The 15,033-nt window shown below is 35.2% G+C and overlaps 1 protein-coding gene across 6 annotated transcripts in view; it reads right to left on the reverse strand.

Moving 5' to 3' along the window:
- FXR1 (FMR1 autosomal homolog 1) overlaps positions 1–15,033 on the reverse strand; it is a 69,941-nt gene that overhangs the window by 11,962 nt on the left and 42,946 nt on the right. For 3 of the 6 annotated variants that reach the window (XM_069559390.1, XM_069559375.1, XM_069559366.1), the window contains exons 6-13: positions 14,853–14,946; positions 14,084–14,200; positions 12,617–12,787; positions 11,066–11,144; positions 7,326–7,435; positions 2,648–2,734; positions 1,034–1,091; positions 884–946 (exon numbers count right to left, since the gene is read on the reverse strand). In XM_069559390.1, the coding sequence (XP_069415491.1) occupies positions 884–946; positions 1,034–1,091; positions 2,648–2,734; positions 7,326–7,435; positions 11,066–11,144; positions 12,617–12,787; positions 14,084–14,200; positions 14,853–14,946 (779 nt within the window). Of the gene's footprint in view, positions 1–883; positions 1,092–2,647; positions 2,735–7,325; positions 7,436–11,065; positions 11,145–12,616; positions 12,788–14,083; positions 14,201–14,852; positions 14,947–15,033 lie in introns of all 6 variants that reach the window. The other 3 variants (XM_069559383.1, XM_069559358.1, XM_069559348.1) reach the window with 1 other exon arrangement.

Genomic DNA, 15,033 nt, shown 5'->3' on the forward strand with positions numbered 1-15,033 from the left:
TCTGTACACTATAAGCATTCATGTATTCGGTTTTCCCTAAATGCCTTCTATTCTGGAAAAGGCTTATGAAATATTTTCCCAAAGCAGTTTGGATGAGCATAGGGGAGTAGAGAAGAGAGAAGAGGAGAGGGAAGAGAACAGAAAAATCAGGTCACTGTTAAGATCCAAGTCCAAATGTGGAAAAATGGAACAACTCCAAAGCTGAAGAAGAAGTAAGAAATTTAGGATTAGAAAATTGTTGACCATCACCATCCACTGGCCCCTTCCTACATGGGTTAAGTCTGATCTTCAAAATGAAATGTATTTTAGAAAAATGTTCATTTATGTTAATTAAGTTCTAACTTTTAAAGCCATCATATTACTGAAATCCTGTATTTCACAAAATAATTGCAGATGTGAGATATTAATATTCAAAACTACCAAGTGAACCAATATAGTGTATTTTAAAAACTAGTACAGACTTGCTATATATAAACACAGCACAGTGACTAGCGTATTTTTTACTTTTACTTTTCCTAAAGGATAAGCAAAAGGTAAATCCTAGTAGTATCACGATCACCACTAGGTTTTTATTGGAAAATGTATATAACTGTATAAGGTAACTGAGAAAACCAGTTGTATATATATTTAAATATTTAGAATAAACATGATCATGAGCTATAAATTTAACAAAAACATGTTTCATTTCATTACATAGCTACTTGAACACTACAAATCTTGTACAGTCATTAATATAAAATACAGTCACTACTATTAAAACATGTACCTCAGAACTATCTCCTACCCTCAAAACCAAGATAAAGTGATGAACTGAACAATAATAACCAAAATGTACTGGAGCACCTAAACTACAACTACTACCAAAAAGAAAAATTTTTTTTACCATAACCGGAGGTGTAATTAGGGCCCCGACGACCTCTGCCTCTTCCACTATAAGACCTAGAACCTTGTACAGAAGAGACGGTACTTTCATCAGTGGCATATCCTTTCTCTTTTTCAGGCCCTCTGGTGGAAGAAGGTCTGAAACCCATACCAATCTGTCGAAGCTGTTCATCAATCTGTAGTCGTTCCATTCTTAGCTGTTCTACTTCCTATAATGAAAATGAAAAAGGATAAATCTTACATGTCTTTTTTTTTTCTTAAAGCCTAGAGTTGAGCTATAGTCTGGTCCTACCAGTGAAAGCACCTGTGATCTTGGGCAGTTATTTGGCAATGTAGACTGTATTCCTAGTAAACATAATTTACAAGGTCAATTCACCAAGCATTTACTAAATGCCTTAGCATCATGTGCCAACCATGCTAAGTACTACAGGTATACAATATAAAAAAGACAAGGACACTTCTCCTTCAGGGGAATGTTTACAGATGAGCATTAAAAAAAACCCAGGGGAAGGTTAACAGACAACTGTTGCAATAACCTACTTTAATAGCCAATTATCAGACCTAGTCTTTAAGGAGTATCAAACTCTGCTAAATGAGGTAAAGTATCACCAATGACAGGTATTACTAATTAACTACTTTCCTATCAAAATAGTGACAACTGAGTTGTGGTCTAGCTGAACTGGTAGACTTGGTCATTCAGAGATTGAGGTCATTACAGAATGTGAAAGTAAGGTGTCTATAGAGACAGCTCTTGGCTAAAAAGCAGTAGAGTACTGGAAAGACAAGTTTTTCAAAGAAAGGAAGGACTTAAGGGTGCTTTGAAAATATTCACATAACAATGATCTGAGTGACTAAAAGGAAAACATAACTAGAGACAGCAGTTCAAGTACCATAAAACAAACAAAAAAAAAACCACAGCAGGAATAAGAAGAATAAAAAATTACAATTGCAACTTAATTTATAGGGCATTTCTTTTCCAAAACCTTTTCTCTTTATTAACCCAGACAGACTAAACAACAATGGTTGCTGCTGCTGCTGCTGCTAAGTCCCTTCAGTCATGTCCGACTCTGTGCGACCCCATAGACGGCAGTCCACCAGGCTCCCCCGTCCCTGGGAGTCTCCAGGCAAGAACACTGTAGTGGGCTGCCATTTCCTTCTCCAATGCATGAAAGTGAAAAGTGAAAGTAAAGTTGCTCAGTCATGTCTGACTCTTAGCGACCCCATGGACTGCAGCCTACCAGGCCCCTCAATTCATGGGATTTTCCAGGCAAGAGTACTGGACAACAATGCTTAAGAGTTATCAAATGATATATAAGGAGGTAGTTCATGTGATTCAGAGTACCAGTAACCATCAGGTGCCAACTCTGCTAAGTGCTACAGGTATACAATGTAAAAAAGACATGGACTCATCTCCTTCAAGGGAATGTTTACAGATGAGCATTAGTAACCAATAGAGTCCACATCATTCCCGGTTCTATCTCCTATTTGCAACAAATTTAAGAGTGGGCATGTCTTAAACATAAGGAAAGAAATATAAACGTTCAGAGGGAAAGAGAAAAATGTACATGAGGCCAGTTATTTTACTATGGCCAATTATTTTACTATTAAAAGGATCTTTTAATATTTTCACACAAAAAGGAAAAAAAAGGGAAATATGAAGCTGAATTAACAAAAATTAAGATTTAAAAGTTTACTACAAATACTAATATAAAATTAAAGTTTAATGTGTGGAGGAACATGATATAAATATGAATACTATACAAACCTTTAGATAAGCAATATGATACTCTAAAAGCACTTGCACATTTCCAATGCTTTCTTTAGTGCCAACAAATACAAATGGAACCATTCCCTGGAAGAAAACACAACATCCCAGTATTTAGTATTTATGTCCTCTAATTCAAGCACAGCTTTTAAGTAAATTAACCAACTTTCAGAGAAATTTTCCATCAAACTGGAATGAATGTACAGATTAGTGCTTGCCTTAAAAACATAATAAAACACAATGGGCAGGTTATCCCTGTAATATAGCTCATATAGCAAAACTTTCAACATCTGTAGGTTGGAAGTACTTCATGACCATTAACAGAAGTATCATGTACAAACTTTCAATATTTACAGTGTAAAATAAAGAAATTACTGATATGGGCAAATAGTCACCTTAAGTTATTAAACCAAATGAAAGGATTAACCCTGACCTGTTTTACTTAGTTGAATTTCAAAAGACGGTTTTAAAAAGTGAGAAGGGAAGTAAGATACCTAAATGATATTTGGTTTCTTTTCTTTAAAGAAATAAATTTTCAGCTTCCTATTGGTTAAAGAAAATGAACAGTCTAAGGAAACTCACCCAATCATTTTCAATGTCCTTCACTTTCTTGATTTTATAGAATCATTCCTAACAGTTATTTAAATAACCTGGCTTAAGAATTTTGGGTTCTAAAGACAGAATTAAGTGTGGCTTAACTTTTTATTCTATATAGGAAACCACTATGTGACTTATTTTCAAGATAATTTTTAAAAATTTTAATTAGTGAATTTTAGTATGGGAAATTAAAAAGAAGAAAGGCACCAGGGCAGGTGCTAAAGCTATAGTACAGACTACAGCTATTATGGAGCTTAAAGTTGCAGTGACTCTAAAAGAAGTAATTCCAACTAGGAAGGTATGACTCTAACTTAAGCTTAGGAAGTGAGAATGCCTTGAGCTATCCTCAAGAATTCACATGCAGAAAACAGAGGATGCAAAGTGAACGAAAGATAGGAGGAGAAAAAAAGGAGCTAGAAAGTTTTAATCCATAATGTAACTCTGGGACTATATTATTTATGGTTGTTTTAAAGAAATATCCCAATTCTACAGATGGGAAAAAAAGGTGCTCAAAGTCATAAAATCAGCAATTAACCCAACCAATTTCGTATCCAGTTACCTAATTCCAAATAATACCCACTTGTTAACTGCCATAATCTATGTTAAAGAAAAAGGTAAAGAGAATCACAATCTCAGAAAAGGTACTAAACATTCCTGTAATAATCTTATCGTAAAGTATTTGTGGAGGTGATGGAATTCCAGCTGAGCTATTTCAAATCCTAAAAGATGATGCTTTTAAGTATGCGAGCAAAATTTGGAAAACTCAGCAGTAGCCACAGGACTGGCCAAATGTCAGTTCTCATTTCAATCCCAAAGAAAGGCAATGCCAAAGAATGTTCAAACTATCGCACCACTGCATTCATTTAACACATTAGCAAAGTAATGCTCGAAATCCTCCAAGCAAGGCTTAAGCAGTATGTGAACCAAATAGATGTTCAAGCCGGATTTAGAAAAAGGCAGAAGAACCAGAGATCAAATTGCCAACATCCCTTGGGTCACTGAAGAAGCAAGAGAATTCCAGAAAAACATCTACTTCTGCTTCCCTGACTACTCTAAAGCCTTTGACTGTGTGGATCACAATAAACCATGGAAAATTCTTCAAGAGATGGGAATACCAGGCCACCTGACCTGTCTCCTGAGAAATCTGTATGCAGGTCAAAAAGCACAGTTAGAACCAGACATGGAACAATGGACTGGTTCAAAATTGGTAAAGGAATACATCAAGGCTGTATACTGTCACTCTGCAGTACATCATGTGAAATGCCAGGCTAGATGAAGCACAAGGTGGAATCAAGATTGCCAGGAGAAATATCAATAACCTCATATATGCAGACAACACCACTCTTATGGCAGAAAGTGAAGAGGAACTTTCAGAAAGTGAAGAGCCTTCCTGATGAAAGTGAAAGAGGAGAGTGAAAAAGCTGGCTTAAAACTCAATATTAAAAAAATGAAGATCATGGCATCTGGTCCCATCACTTCATGGGAAATAGATGGGGAAACGATTTTAACAGCAAGAGACTTTATTTTCTTGGGCTCCAAAATCACTGCAGATGGTGACTGCAGCCATGAAATGAAAAGATGCTTGCTTCTTGGAAGAAAAGCTATGACCAACCTAGACAGCATATTAAAAAGCAGAGACATTATTTTGTCAACAAAGGTCTGTCTAGTCAAAGCTATGGTTTTTCCAGTAATCATGTATGGATTTGAGAGTTGGACTATAAAGAAAGCTGAGAACTGAAGAATGGATGCTTTTGAACTGTGGTGTTGGAGAAGACTCTTGACAGTCCCTCAGACTGCAAGGAGATCCAATCTGAAACTCCCAATATTTTGGCCACCTGATAATGAAGAACTGACTCATCGGAAAAGATGCTGATGCTGGGAAAGACTGAAGGCAGGAGAAGGGGAGGAATAGAGGATGAGATGGTTGGATGGCATCACCAACTCAGTGGACATAAGTCTGAGCAAGCTCCAGGAGCTGGTGATGGACAGGGAAGCCTGGCATGCTGCAGTCCATGGAGTCGCAAAGAGTCGGACGTGACTAGTCGAACTGACCCCACATAAGCCAATATCAACTTCCAGATTTATTTTCACGTTAAAAGGTTTTGGTTATTTAGGCTTTTGGCCTTTCTTTAAAATATTAAAAGATATAGCAAAACAGAATACATACATACCTACACAGCAACCAGATTAAAACTAAACAGCATTGGTTTCTTTTATAGAAAGGCACAGTGTGCCCTCCCCTTCCTTTTTCATCCCAATCTGTTTGATAATTTACATAATCTACTTGGTATCTTTTAGCACTTAAATTTTTTAATTCTGGCACAGAGATGGGAGGTAAAAATGACCAAAACTACAAAGTAAAGTGTACTAATTTATGAAGGACATCCTAAAACAATCAGCTTGCAACAAGGTGGTAACCACTGGAAAGCAGCTAGAATATGTCAAGCTAAGGGAAGACTAGATGTTAGTATGAAGCTAAGATATTTATAATTGAGTCATTTAATGACCCTGCCCAGTAAACACCTTCATCTTCAGACCAATTTTAGCCGGCAGTTATAAGCCAAACTGTTATTGTTGTTTAGTTGTTAAGTCATGTCCAACTGTTCTGCAACTCCATGGGCTGTAGTCCATCAGGCTCCTCTGTCCATAGGATTTCCCAGGCAAAACTACTGGAGTTGGCAGTCATTTCCTCCTCTGAGGCTCTTCCCAACCCAGGAATCAAACCTGCATATCCTGCATTGGCAGGCAGGTTCTTTACGACTGAATCACCAGGGAAGCCTGGTATGCCAAATGGGTCACCATTATTTTACACATTAAATATATAAACAGAGATGGTGTCAATTATAATAGTATGACACCCTTGATTTTAATGGGGTCATCACCCACCCTCCAGGTGGGGTATGGTGTTTGCTTAATATGAAGTTAAAATTACTTAAGGTTTACATCAATTTTTAAAGCTGTGTAAGATGTAATCAATCTACAAGTACTCATTTGCATAACAGTCATTTATTTTTCCTCATTCGTTTTTATCACCACATTCTAATTAATTAAAAGAATCAAGGAAATGGTATCCTTCACTGGGATCTTTACAACATCCAATATGTGGTGTGAGGCTGTTTATCTTAGCAAATATCTTCAGTTCCTCCATGTGTCTCTTTAAAAAAAAAAACTTACTTTGTCCAATAAGCAAATGAACTCCTCAGTTACCCACTATGCAAAACTGAAGAAGTTGTGAATGTACTGCTTTCTGGGAGATAATTTTGGGGGTGGGGAAGGGGGAAGTTTTTGCCTTATATTCAGACATATAACTATATAGAGTTGACCACTAGAGCCACAAAGGCTAGTGATGCTTAAAGTGGTGGATAAGAAGTTTAAAAAAAAAAAAAACAAGGTGGACAAGACATTAACATGTAACAAAGAGACTGAAAAAAAATTTCAGAAAGTTGGCATCAGCTGCTGCTGCTGCTAAGCCGCTTCAGTTGTGTCCAACTCTGTGTGACCCCATAGACAGCAGCCCACCAGGATCCTCTGTCCCTGGCATTCTCCAGGCAAGACTACTGGAGTAGGTTCCCATTTCCTTCTCCAATGCATGCATGCATGCTAAGTCACTTCAGTCGTGTCCAACTCTGTGCGACCCTATGGACAGCAGCCCACCAGGCTCCTCTGTCCAAGGGACTCTCTAGGCAAGAATACTGAAGGGGGTTGCCATTTCCTTCTCCAATGGCATCAGAATGACCAACAATGTTAGAGCTTAAAGATTTCATTTAAGAAATGGTCAGAGCTTACCAAAAAAAAAAGTCAAAGAACCGTTATTAAGAATTCCTTCACAGCCAACTGTTTTGTTTAGAGTACCAAAATCTTTATACTCTAAGTACAAAAAAAAAAAAAGAACTGATAAGATTATCAATCTTAATAAAAAATTGGCCTTTTTACTGAAGCACTGAGAAACTTAAAAAAAAAATTTCACTGCAGAGGGAGAGTAGTTCACTGGATATAACTTTCTTAAAACAATTTTTAAAATATAAAAGAATGGGTGGGGGGCTGGGGGGGAACACAGGCAAATTATGTTTTAAATACTTACATCTTCTCTAGGTAGTTTATTTTCATTGTCTCCTTCAATTCTCACCCGAACCACACCAGATTTGTCTACTATTTCTTGAATAACTTTGCCATTTTTCCCAATTACTTTTCCTTTAATAAGAGAAAACATATATAATAATAAATTAAAAACCAACACTGTTATCATTTCAACATCAGCCCAAATAATTTATGACTTGCTATCAAACTATGAAAACCAAGCAAAACTGCATCTTTTTATTCTCAATTAACTCACCCTAACGACTGAGAAACATATCCTTGGTATGAAACCTCCTTCTCTTCAGTATGGCTAAGGTTGCTACTGTTAACTGAGATTAATAACTCTACTCATGTGTAAGATATTTTCAAAGTTCAACTATTTTTCAATATGTCCTATACCATTTCTATATTTTTAAAATATCAAGTCCAACCCACTTATTCTAAAAGCTTGAATTATATAAATGAAGGCAAAAAGAAAACTTTTATTTTGGTATTAATTACATCAATTTGTTTACATTTATGACACATTACATATATTATTATTCAAACAACTAACAATGTCATCAACTTGGCTTTTATTTTCAAAGTCCTACTTAAAAGACAACTGTGACTTGAAGATTCTTTTAAAATATTCTCTTCACTGAAATAAAATGTTTACATTTAACAAGTATTACATTTTACACCTATAAGTGTTTAAAGTACTTTCAACTATACAACTACATACAAAATGTATATGGGTTGTGTCTTCCTAGATATGAAATACTGTGAAATGACACAGAATTCAAATTATTTACCTTCTCCACACTTAACTTGTTAAGTCTGTCAAATAACAGAGTATCTGACAATTAGAGGAGAAACTAAAAGGAGGATATGAAGATGCTCTTCACTTAGGGAACTCACTTCTTATAAAGCTAATATACATCCATAAAATAACAAAGCAATACTGGGTAGTGTTACCTGGTAACAGAAGTAAATGTTCCAGTAACCATTACTATAAATAGATGTATACTAAATTAACAGTAACATCTTACTTGTTATTAAGTTCAAATCCTCAGTTAAAATGTTACACTATACCAGCGATCTATTTCCACAATAAATTAATTTTGGCTGACACAGGCTATAATGTAAGTTTCTCCTACTGCATGTCCGACAGAACAGCTTCCAATAAAGAATAAATAAGCGGGCAGGGGGACAAACAAGGGAATAATGGCAACCGTAGGCCAGTCAATACAACAGACACTATTACAGGATTTTCAAACCTCCTTGCCCAATAACCCTAAATTTAAAAGCAGCAGCAACTGAACAAGAGAAAAAACAAAATAGAGTAGGACAGGGAATTCACATGATGCATGTCTTCTCAGAGCAGCCCTAGCAGCAGCATATAAAAGCAACCTTCATGTTAACACAGTGAAGCTCAAGCAGCAACTCCATCCTTGACCCTGCTAAAAATAAGCAAATATCTTTTCGAAAAAACAAAAATCAGATTGTTACATCATACCCCCTTCCCCAAAATCTCTGCCCCTTACTTCTTGTGAACTATACCAGTGGTGAGTGAATATCCATCACCCTTCTGGGGTCTGTGGCAAGGACCTACCTGCAAGTTTTATTTAGTCCCACCAGAGACCGTCAATATTTTAACTGATCATTTCCACAGTTTAAATTCCAAAGCATATTGACAAACTGAAGCAGACCTGTGGTATAATTTGAGCACTGAGCATAAATGCTGAAGGGACAGAGTAGAGAAGTGATTAAGGAAGGCTTCCAGGAGCTGAAGTTTCAATTCATTTTCAAATCACTGTTCACATAATACTTCTGATTTGGGAGGGGTGGGAATGGTCAACAAGTCTAGAACTCTTGGAACCTGAATAATATGTGAGAATTCTCTCTGAAACTTACCCACCAAGTAGTCCTCATTTCCTTTTACTTCTTAGTCCTCTTTTTCTCTTTCACTTTGACTAAGAATGTACTATTTTTCAAAAGACTGCTTCACCCAGAAAACATTTTAGAGAAAGATGTAGTACTACTATAAATAGACAGCACTCAACTCAGGTCTTAGTATTACTTCTGAGTATTTAACCAATGTATAACAGTTGCTGCTAATATTTATTTTCTAAATAATAAACAAATAACCCAAATAAACAAAGCCAAACAAGCCAGGGTAGAGGAAAACAAGAGACATGTTAGGTTCTCACATCACTGAACAGATAAACAAAGAGAAGAATCTGAGAACTATAAATATATCCAATTTCCTATTTCTCAAATATGAGAAATTTTTATTTAAGGTTAACACTACCACAAATTCTGTAAGACCAATGCTATCTTCTACAGAACTACCGGGTTGGAAAGAACCAGGACTCCCTTGGACTCACTCACCTCCAAATCATTTTTACAAGTGAAGGAATCTAAGTTAAATTACGTTCTGTGAAAGCAGCAACCAAAATGTTAGTACTGATAGCTGTCAATAATGGGAGCATTATATAAACAATCAAGGGGATCATTTTCAAAAGCATCGTTCTTGTCAAAGGTGATTTCCCTTGACAGCAATGAATATTTGGTAACATTTTGTATCTTACTATTTATTTAAATTATATAAAATTCATAAGACTTATATTTAATTTTAACCTCTCAACTCATCATCTCCAGCCACTCAGTACACAGTGATTGCTAATAATAGATTAAGTGGAGCTAAATTAACTGGTAGTATATCATAGACAGCCAAATGTTTAGGCAGAAGTGGAAAGCTTTTTCTATAGTTGAATACCAACAGATTGTCCAAATTCTTGTAGTGTATGCTATTATCCCAAATACACTACTTGTTATTGGCCAAAACAAACATTTTTAATAGCACAAGTGTGCTGTTGTTTTTTAATTTTCACCTATTAATGTTTCAGACTCTGACAAGTAAAATGTGTACAGAATCTTTTCCTAAAGGTAGACAAGGTGTACTTATATATAAACGGAGCCCAAGGGCCTCAATTTCATTATAGTCAAAAAACTAAGGAGACTCAACAGATGACCAAAGAGTCATTAAAAAGATCATTCCCCTAGAAAATGTCATTACTTTGTGTTGATGCTTATATTAAATATAGAATCACTAAGTATAATTTAACATGTGACCAAGATTTCTGTTTCAGACTGCATCTTAAAGGATAGATCACACAGATATAGAGAATATTATTAACAAAGCTATTAAACAATTGATCTCTCAAATTATAATGCTCATTAACTGCAGCTTCAAAAGCAAAACCTGTTGTCACTTAACTTACAACCCACAGGCACAGCAGTTTTCATCAAAAGTGTCAAAAATTTAATAGTAAAACCTTCCCTCATATCATCACCATCCTTCTCTTCTTATGACTTCTTATCCTTACTTGAGGTTTTTGCAACAACTATCACTTTCTCATACCCTACTCTGTAGAAGTTTATTACCCTATTGTTAGTCCACTCAAACTTTTTCTTCTGCATCAAACAAAAGAAAACAATTATCACAAATACCTTCTCAAAAAAGTACTACAATTTTGATGGATGTATGAAAGATAAAAAGACATCAAGCAAATGAAAATATTAAGGAAGAAGCGAAGGGGATGAAAAAGCTTAAGAAAAACTGTAATGCCAAACCATTATTAAAAAAAAAAAATTCCACATAACTTAGAAGGTAAATGTTATCAGAAAAAACTAATTTTTAATTAAGTCATCATATGTAATTAAATAACATTTAACTTAACATTTAGTAGAAGTACTTACCAACAAGATTCCTAGGAACCTGAATAAAATCCTCCACAAATTCCAAGAAACCTCTAGCCTTTTTTACAGCATCAGCACTCTGCAGGGTAGGGTGGGGGAACAAACATGAAATTCAATCTTGAAGAAACCCACAATCCACAACAAAAACACAAGAAAGAAAAAAGAAACTGAACTGTCATGCTCCAGTACAAGATTCTGCTCAGACGACCAAAGTGCTATTTCAAGTCAAGTATTCATAGAGTACTTTTCCAAAAAAAAGAGGAATCATTAAAGAGCTAGGGGAAAAAGGCTTTTACAATCAAAATGTTAGACATCTTTACAGTCCCTAAGACATCTAAAACTGTCTAAACAGACATCTTTAAGCTCCTGAGAAAACTAAGAGAGTTTTATCTTATGTTAGAGAAATTTTAACCCCATCCATTTTAAATACATCTGGCCCACACTTGTATGTTGGATTCTCCAGGTGAATTAAAAAAAAAAAAACTGTTCCTACTGTATGTGCTGTCTGCATTGTTTTCTCCTTCTCAATGTAAGAAATGATTTAAAAGGCTGTTTTTGTAGAGATGCATTTTTAAAATTACCTACTAATATGACCATTAAAATTCCTAAGCTCTAACAGTTAAAATTTAAAGAAACTAGAAGATGGGGGGAAGGTCAGGTTGTGTTCTCTAAAAGGAATTTATAGTTCTCAGTAACAATTAACTTCCACTTTTAATGTTTGTCCTTTAATAACCATAAATCAAGTATGTTGTGTGCTCACCATATCATACACAGCAAAAATTTAAAATCCATATTCAATCTTCATAAACTGTTATGGTAAGCACTATTATTATTTTCATTTTACAATGTGGAAACTATGCAGGGGAACTGCCTAACTTTCTCCAAGTCCTCTCAAAGTGGTAGAGACAAAATTCCAATTCTGATAATATGGCTCTAAAGCCTTTCATCTTAATCACTATCGTATATTGCCTACTTCTAAAGGTTTAAGAAATAAAAATCAGACCTCCAGTCAGATTCACTATATGACTTAAATGAAAAGTCAAGACTTAAATTATCACACCCCAAAACTTATCCATTTACTCTAATGTGAAGGATGGTCTTAATGAAAGAAAGCTTGTTTTATTTTTCAGATTATTTTCATGCCCACACAGCTGTCACAATTAACCAGTGACAAAACATTTAAAATTCAAGGTCTACAAAAGGTATTATATACTATTTACAGCTGCCAGTGCCTGACATAATAAGCACTCAAAAAATACTTGAATAAATTATTTGTAATGCACATAAAGCTGAGAAATTCAGAAGCAGTTGATTAAGGAACTCTGGAAAACAGTACACATTAAATATCCAGTAATCTTTCAAGGCCCCATAATTATATATATTAGCATATTATAATACTATAATATATATACTAATATAGTATCTTTAATCAACTTACACGTAATGATACTAGACTTGCAATTTTAAACTATTCCACACAGAAACTAAAATTCCAGACAACAGTTAATATGCTACAGTAAAATTACCCAAGGTGGGGGACAAGCAGCATACCTCTCCGTAGATTCTAAATGTTCCAGTATCTTCATCTAGCTCAATAGCTGTAACTCCAGGAACCTTTCTAGCTTGCTGTATATTACTACCATGTGTTCCTATCGCCAGGCCCATCAAATCTTCTCTCACAACAAATTCCTCATGAAAAGCCGCTGCAAGTTGCTTTGTGCACTAGTAAAAGAGGCAAATTAGTATTATAAAAGACAAAAAAAAATTTTTGTACACCCATGTTCATAGCATTATTTACAATAGTCAAGAGGAGGAAGCAACCCAAAGGTCCACTGAATGATGAATGGATAAGCAAAATGTGATATATGCACACAATCAGAATTATTCAGCCCTAAAAAGGAAATTTTGATACATGCTACAACATGGACAAACATTGAGAATATTATACTTAGTGAAATAAGCCAGTCACAAAAAGATAAATACTATATGATTCCACTTACAAAAAGGTTATCTAGAGTAGTCAAATTTGTAAACACAAAGTAGAATGGTGGTGGTGTGGAGCTGGGGGAAAGGGAAATAGGAAGTTGTTTAAATGGAGAGAGAGATTCAGTTTTGCAAGATGAAAATGTTCTGAAGATTGACTGATCAACAGTGTGAATATATTTCTCAATACTATGAACTGTACACTTAAAAATGGTTAGGATGGTAAATGTTATGTTTATTCTACTACAATTAAGAAAAAGAAAAGGGAAAAAAGAAAAAAGGTAGTTCACTTGGTCATGTAATGGAAGGGGGAAGTCTGATCATTCTATTTAATCATGGTCACAGAAAACAGTAATTCTAAAACAATTTTCCAGAACTACTCACACATAGAGCTCTCCAACTCAAATGATTCTTATTTCAAAACTCATTCACGTATCACTTGTTTGGAAATTTGAAATTAGTTAAGGGCACTCATGTACTTGTCCTAAAGATAAACAAACCTCAAATTCCCTAAGACTATGCGTGGGAGCACATATATGTGTGGGAGGGAGTAGGGGCAACAAATCACCTAACAATGTGGCAGTAAAAAGCAGAAGAAAACAGGAGTACCTCAGGACAGAACAGAGAAAAGCAATGACAGGCTCTTTTTTAAAACTACAAGCCATGTGACCTCCTCTCTTCTTACCCAAGAGTTGTTATACTAATGAACTAGTTACTAATAAAGTGCATTGACTGATAGCTCACAGGACAATTAAAAAACAGAGTAAAGAGCTAGCAATAAAGTTCTACTGGAAATCCCTACTGAGTTTCTAAGCTTTGGCACCATTCAGGTATTTAGCAGCTAAGAGGCTATGTTTGATAAAAGTAATAGAGAAAAGTAACTCTAAGGACACAATAATTCCAGTTATTAGCCATAAAATAGTTCCCAAGTTGCCTTACCTAACAGTCATATAGTTTCAGCCATAGAACTTGAATAATATACTCGGGAAACTAAATGAGAAGCACAAAAAATCTTTTACATGTAAACCCACTTACTTCTAAATGCTTAGTGGCCTCTTCATTTCTGGACATAAGCATCAATTTTGTACGAATACTTCGCAAATGCATGTCACTCAAAATATTTACTCTCTTCACAGTTGCTTCACTGGCAGACTATAAACAAATAAGTTACTAATTCAAAAACTTAAACCCTTTTTTTTTAATACAAACACAACCTTCCAAATAAAGCCTCCATTGATTTTCATCTACTGTACTCTCCTTACCTAACATGCACCCCCTCCCACAAATAATCTTACTTGTTTTTTTAATTTCCGTATTACTTAGATCTGCTCTTCAAATTATGATGGGGGGAGGAGGGATATAGAATCCCGGATCCCATACGTTAAGAATTTTATGATGTAAAGAAAGCTGTATTCCGATTTTTCCTCCTTTCTCCAGGAAAGATTTAAAATTAACAATTTTATAACTGCAAAAACTTTTTTCTCCCACATTGTATTCTAATAAAGTCACCATAAAACAAGTTATCCTTTATCTTTGAAATATTTAATTATAAAATATGTACAATGTACAGTTTAATAAAGTGAAAAGTGTTAGTCCCTCAGTCCTGTCTGACTCTTTGCAAACCCCATAGACTGTAGCCTGCCAGGTGCCTCTGTCCATGGAATTCTCCAGGCAAGAATACTAGAGTGGGTTGCCATCCCTTCTCCAGTGGATCTTCCCCACCCAGGGATTGAACCTGAGTCTCCTGCATTGCAGGCAGATTCACAATATTCATTATATACCTCAAAATATGGAGTCATCTTACCAGTATCATTAGCTGTGTTGTTTCTGGATGGTAAAAAATTCTGCATGCTCCTACTGCTTTCTTAAAATCTTTATGTGCATTTTCATTAGCACACCTAAGGAGAGAGTAATTCACGTTTAAGACCGAAACAACAGGTTAAATTTAGAGGGCAATTGTAATGAAAACTCTTGTATTTCATACT

The sequence above is a fragment of the Ovis canadensis genome, chromosome 1 (assembly GCF_042477335.2).
Source record: "Ovis canadensis isolate MfBH-ARS-UI-01 breed Bighorn chromosome 1, ARS-UI_OviCan_v2, whole genome shotgun sequence".
Taxonomy (NCBI): Eukaryota; Metazoa; Chordata; class Mammalia; order Artiodactyla; family Bovidae; genus Ovis; species Ovis canadensis.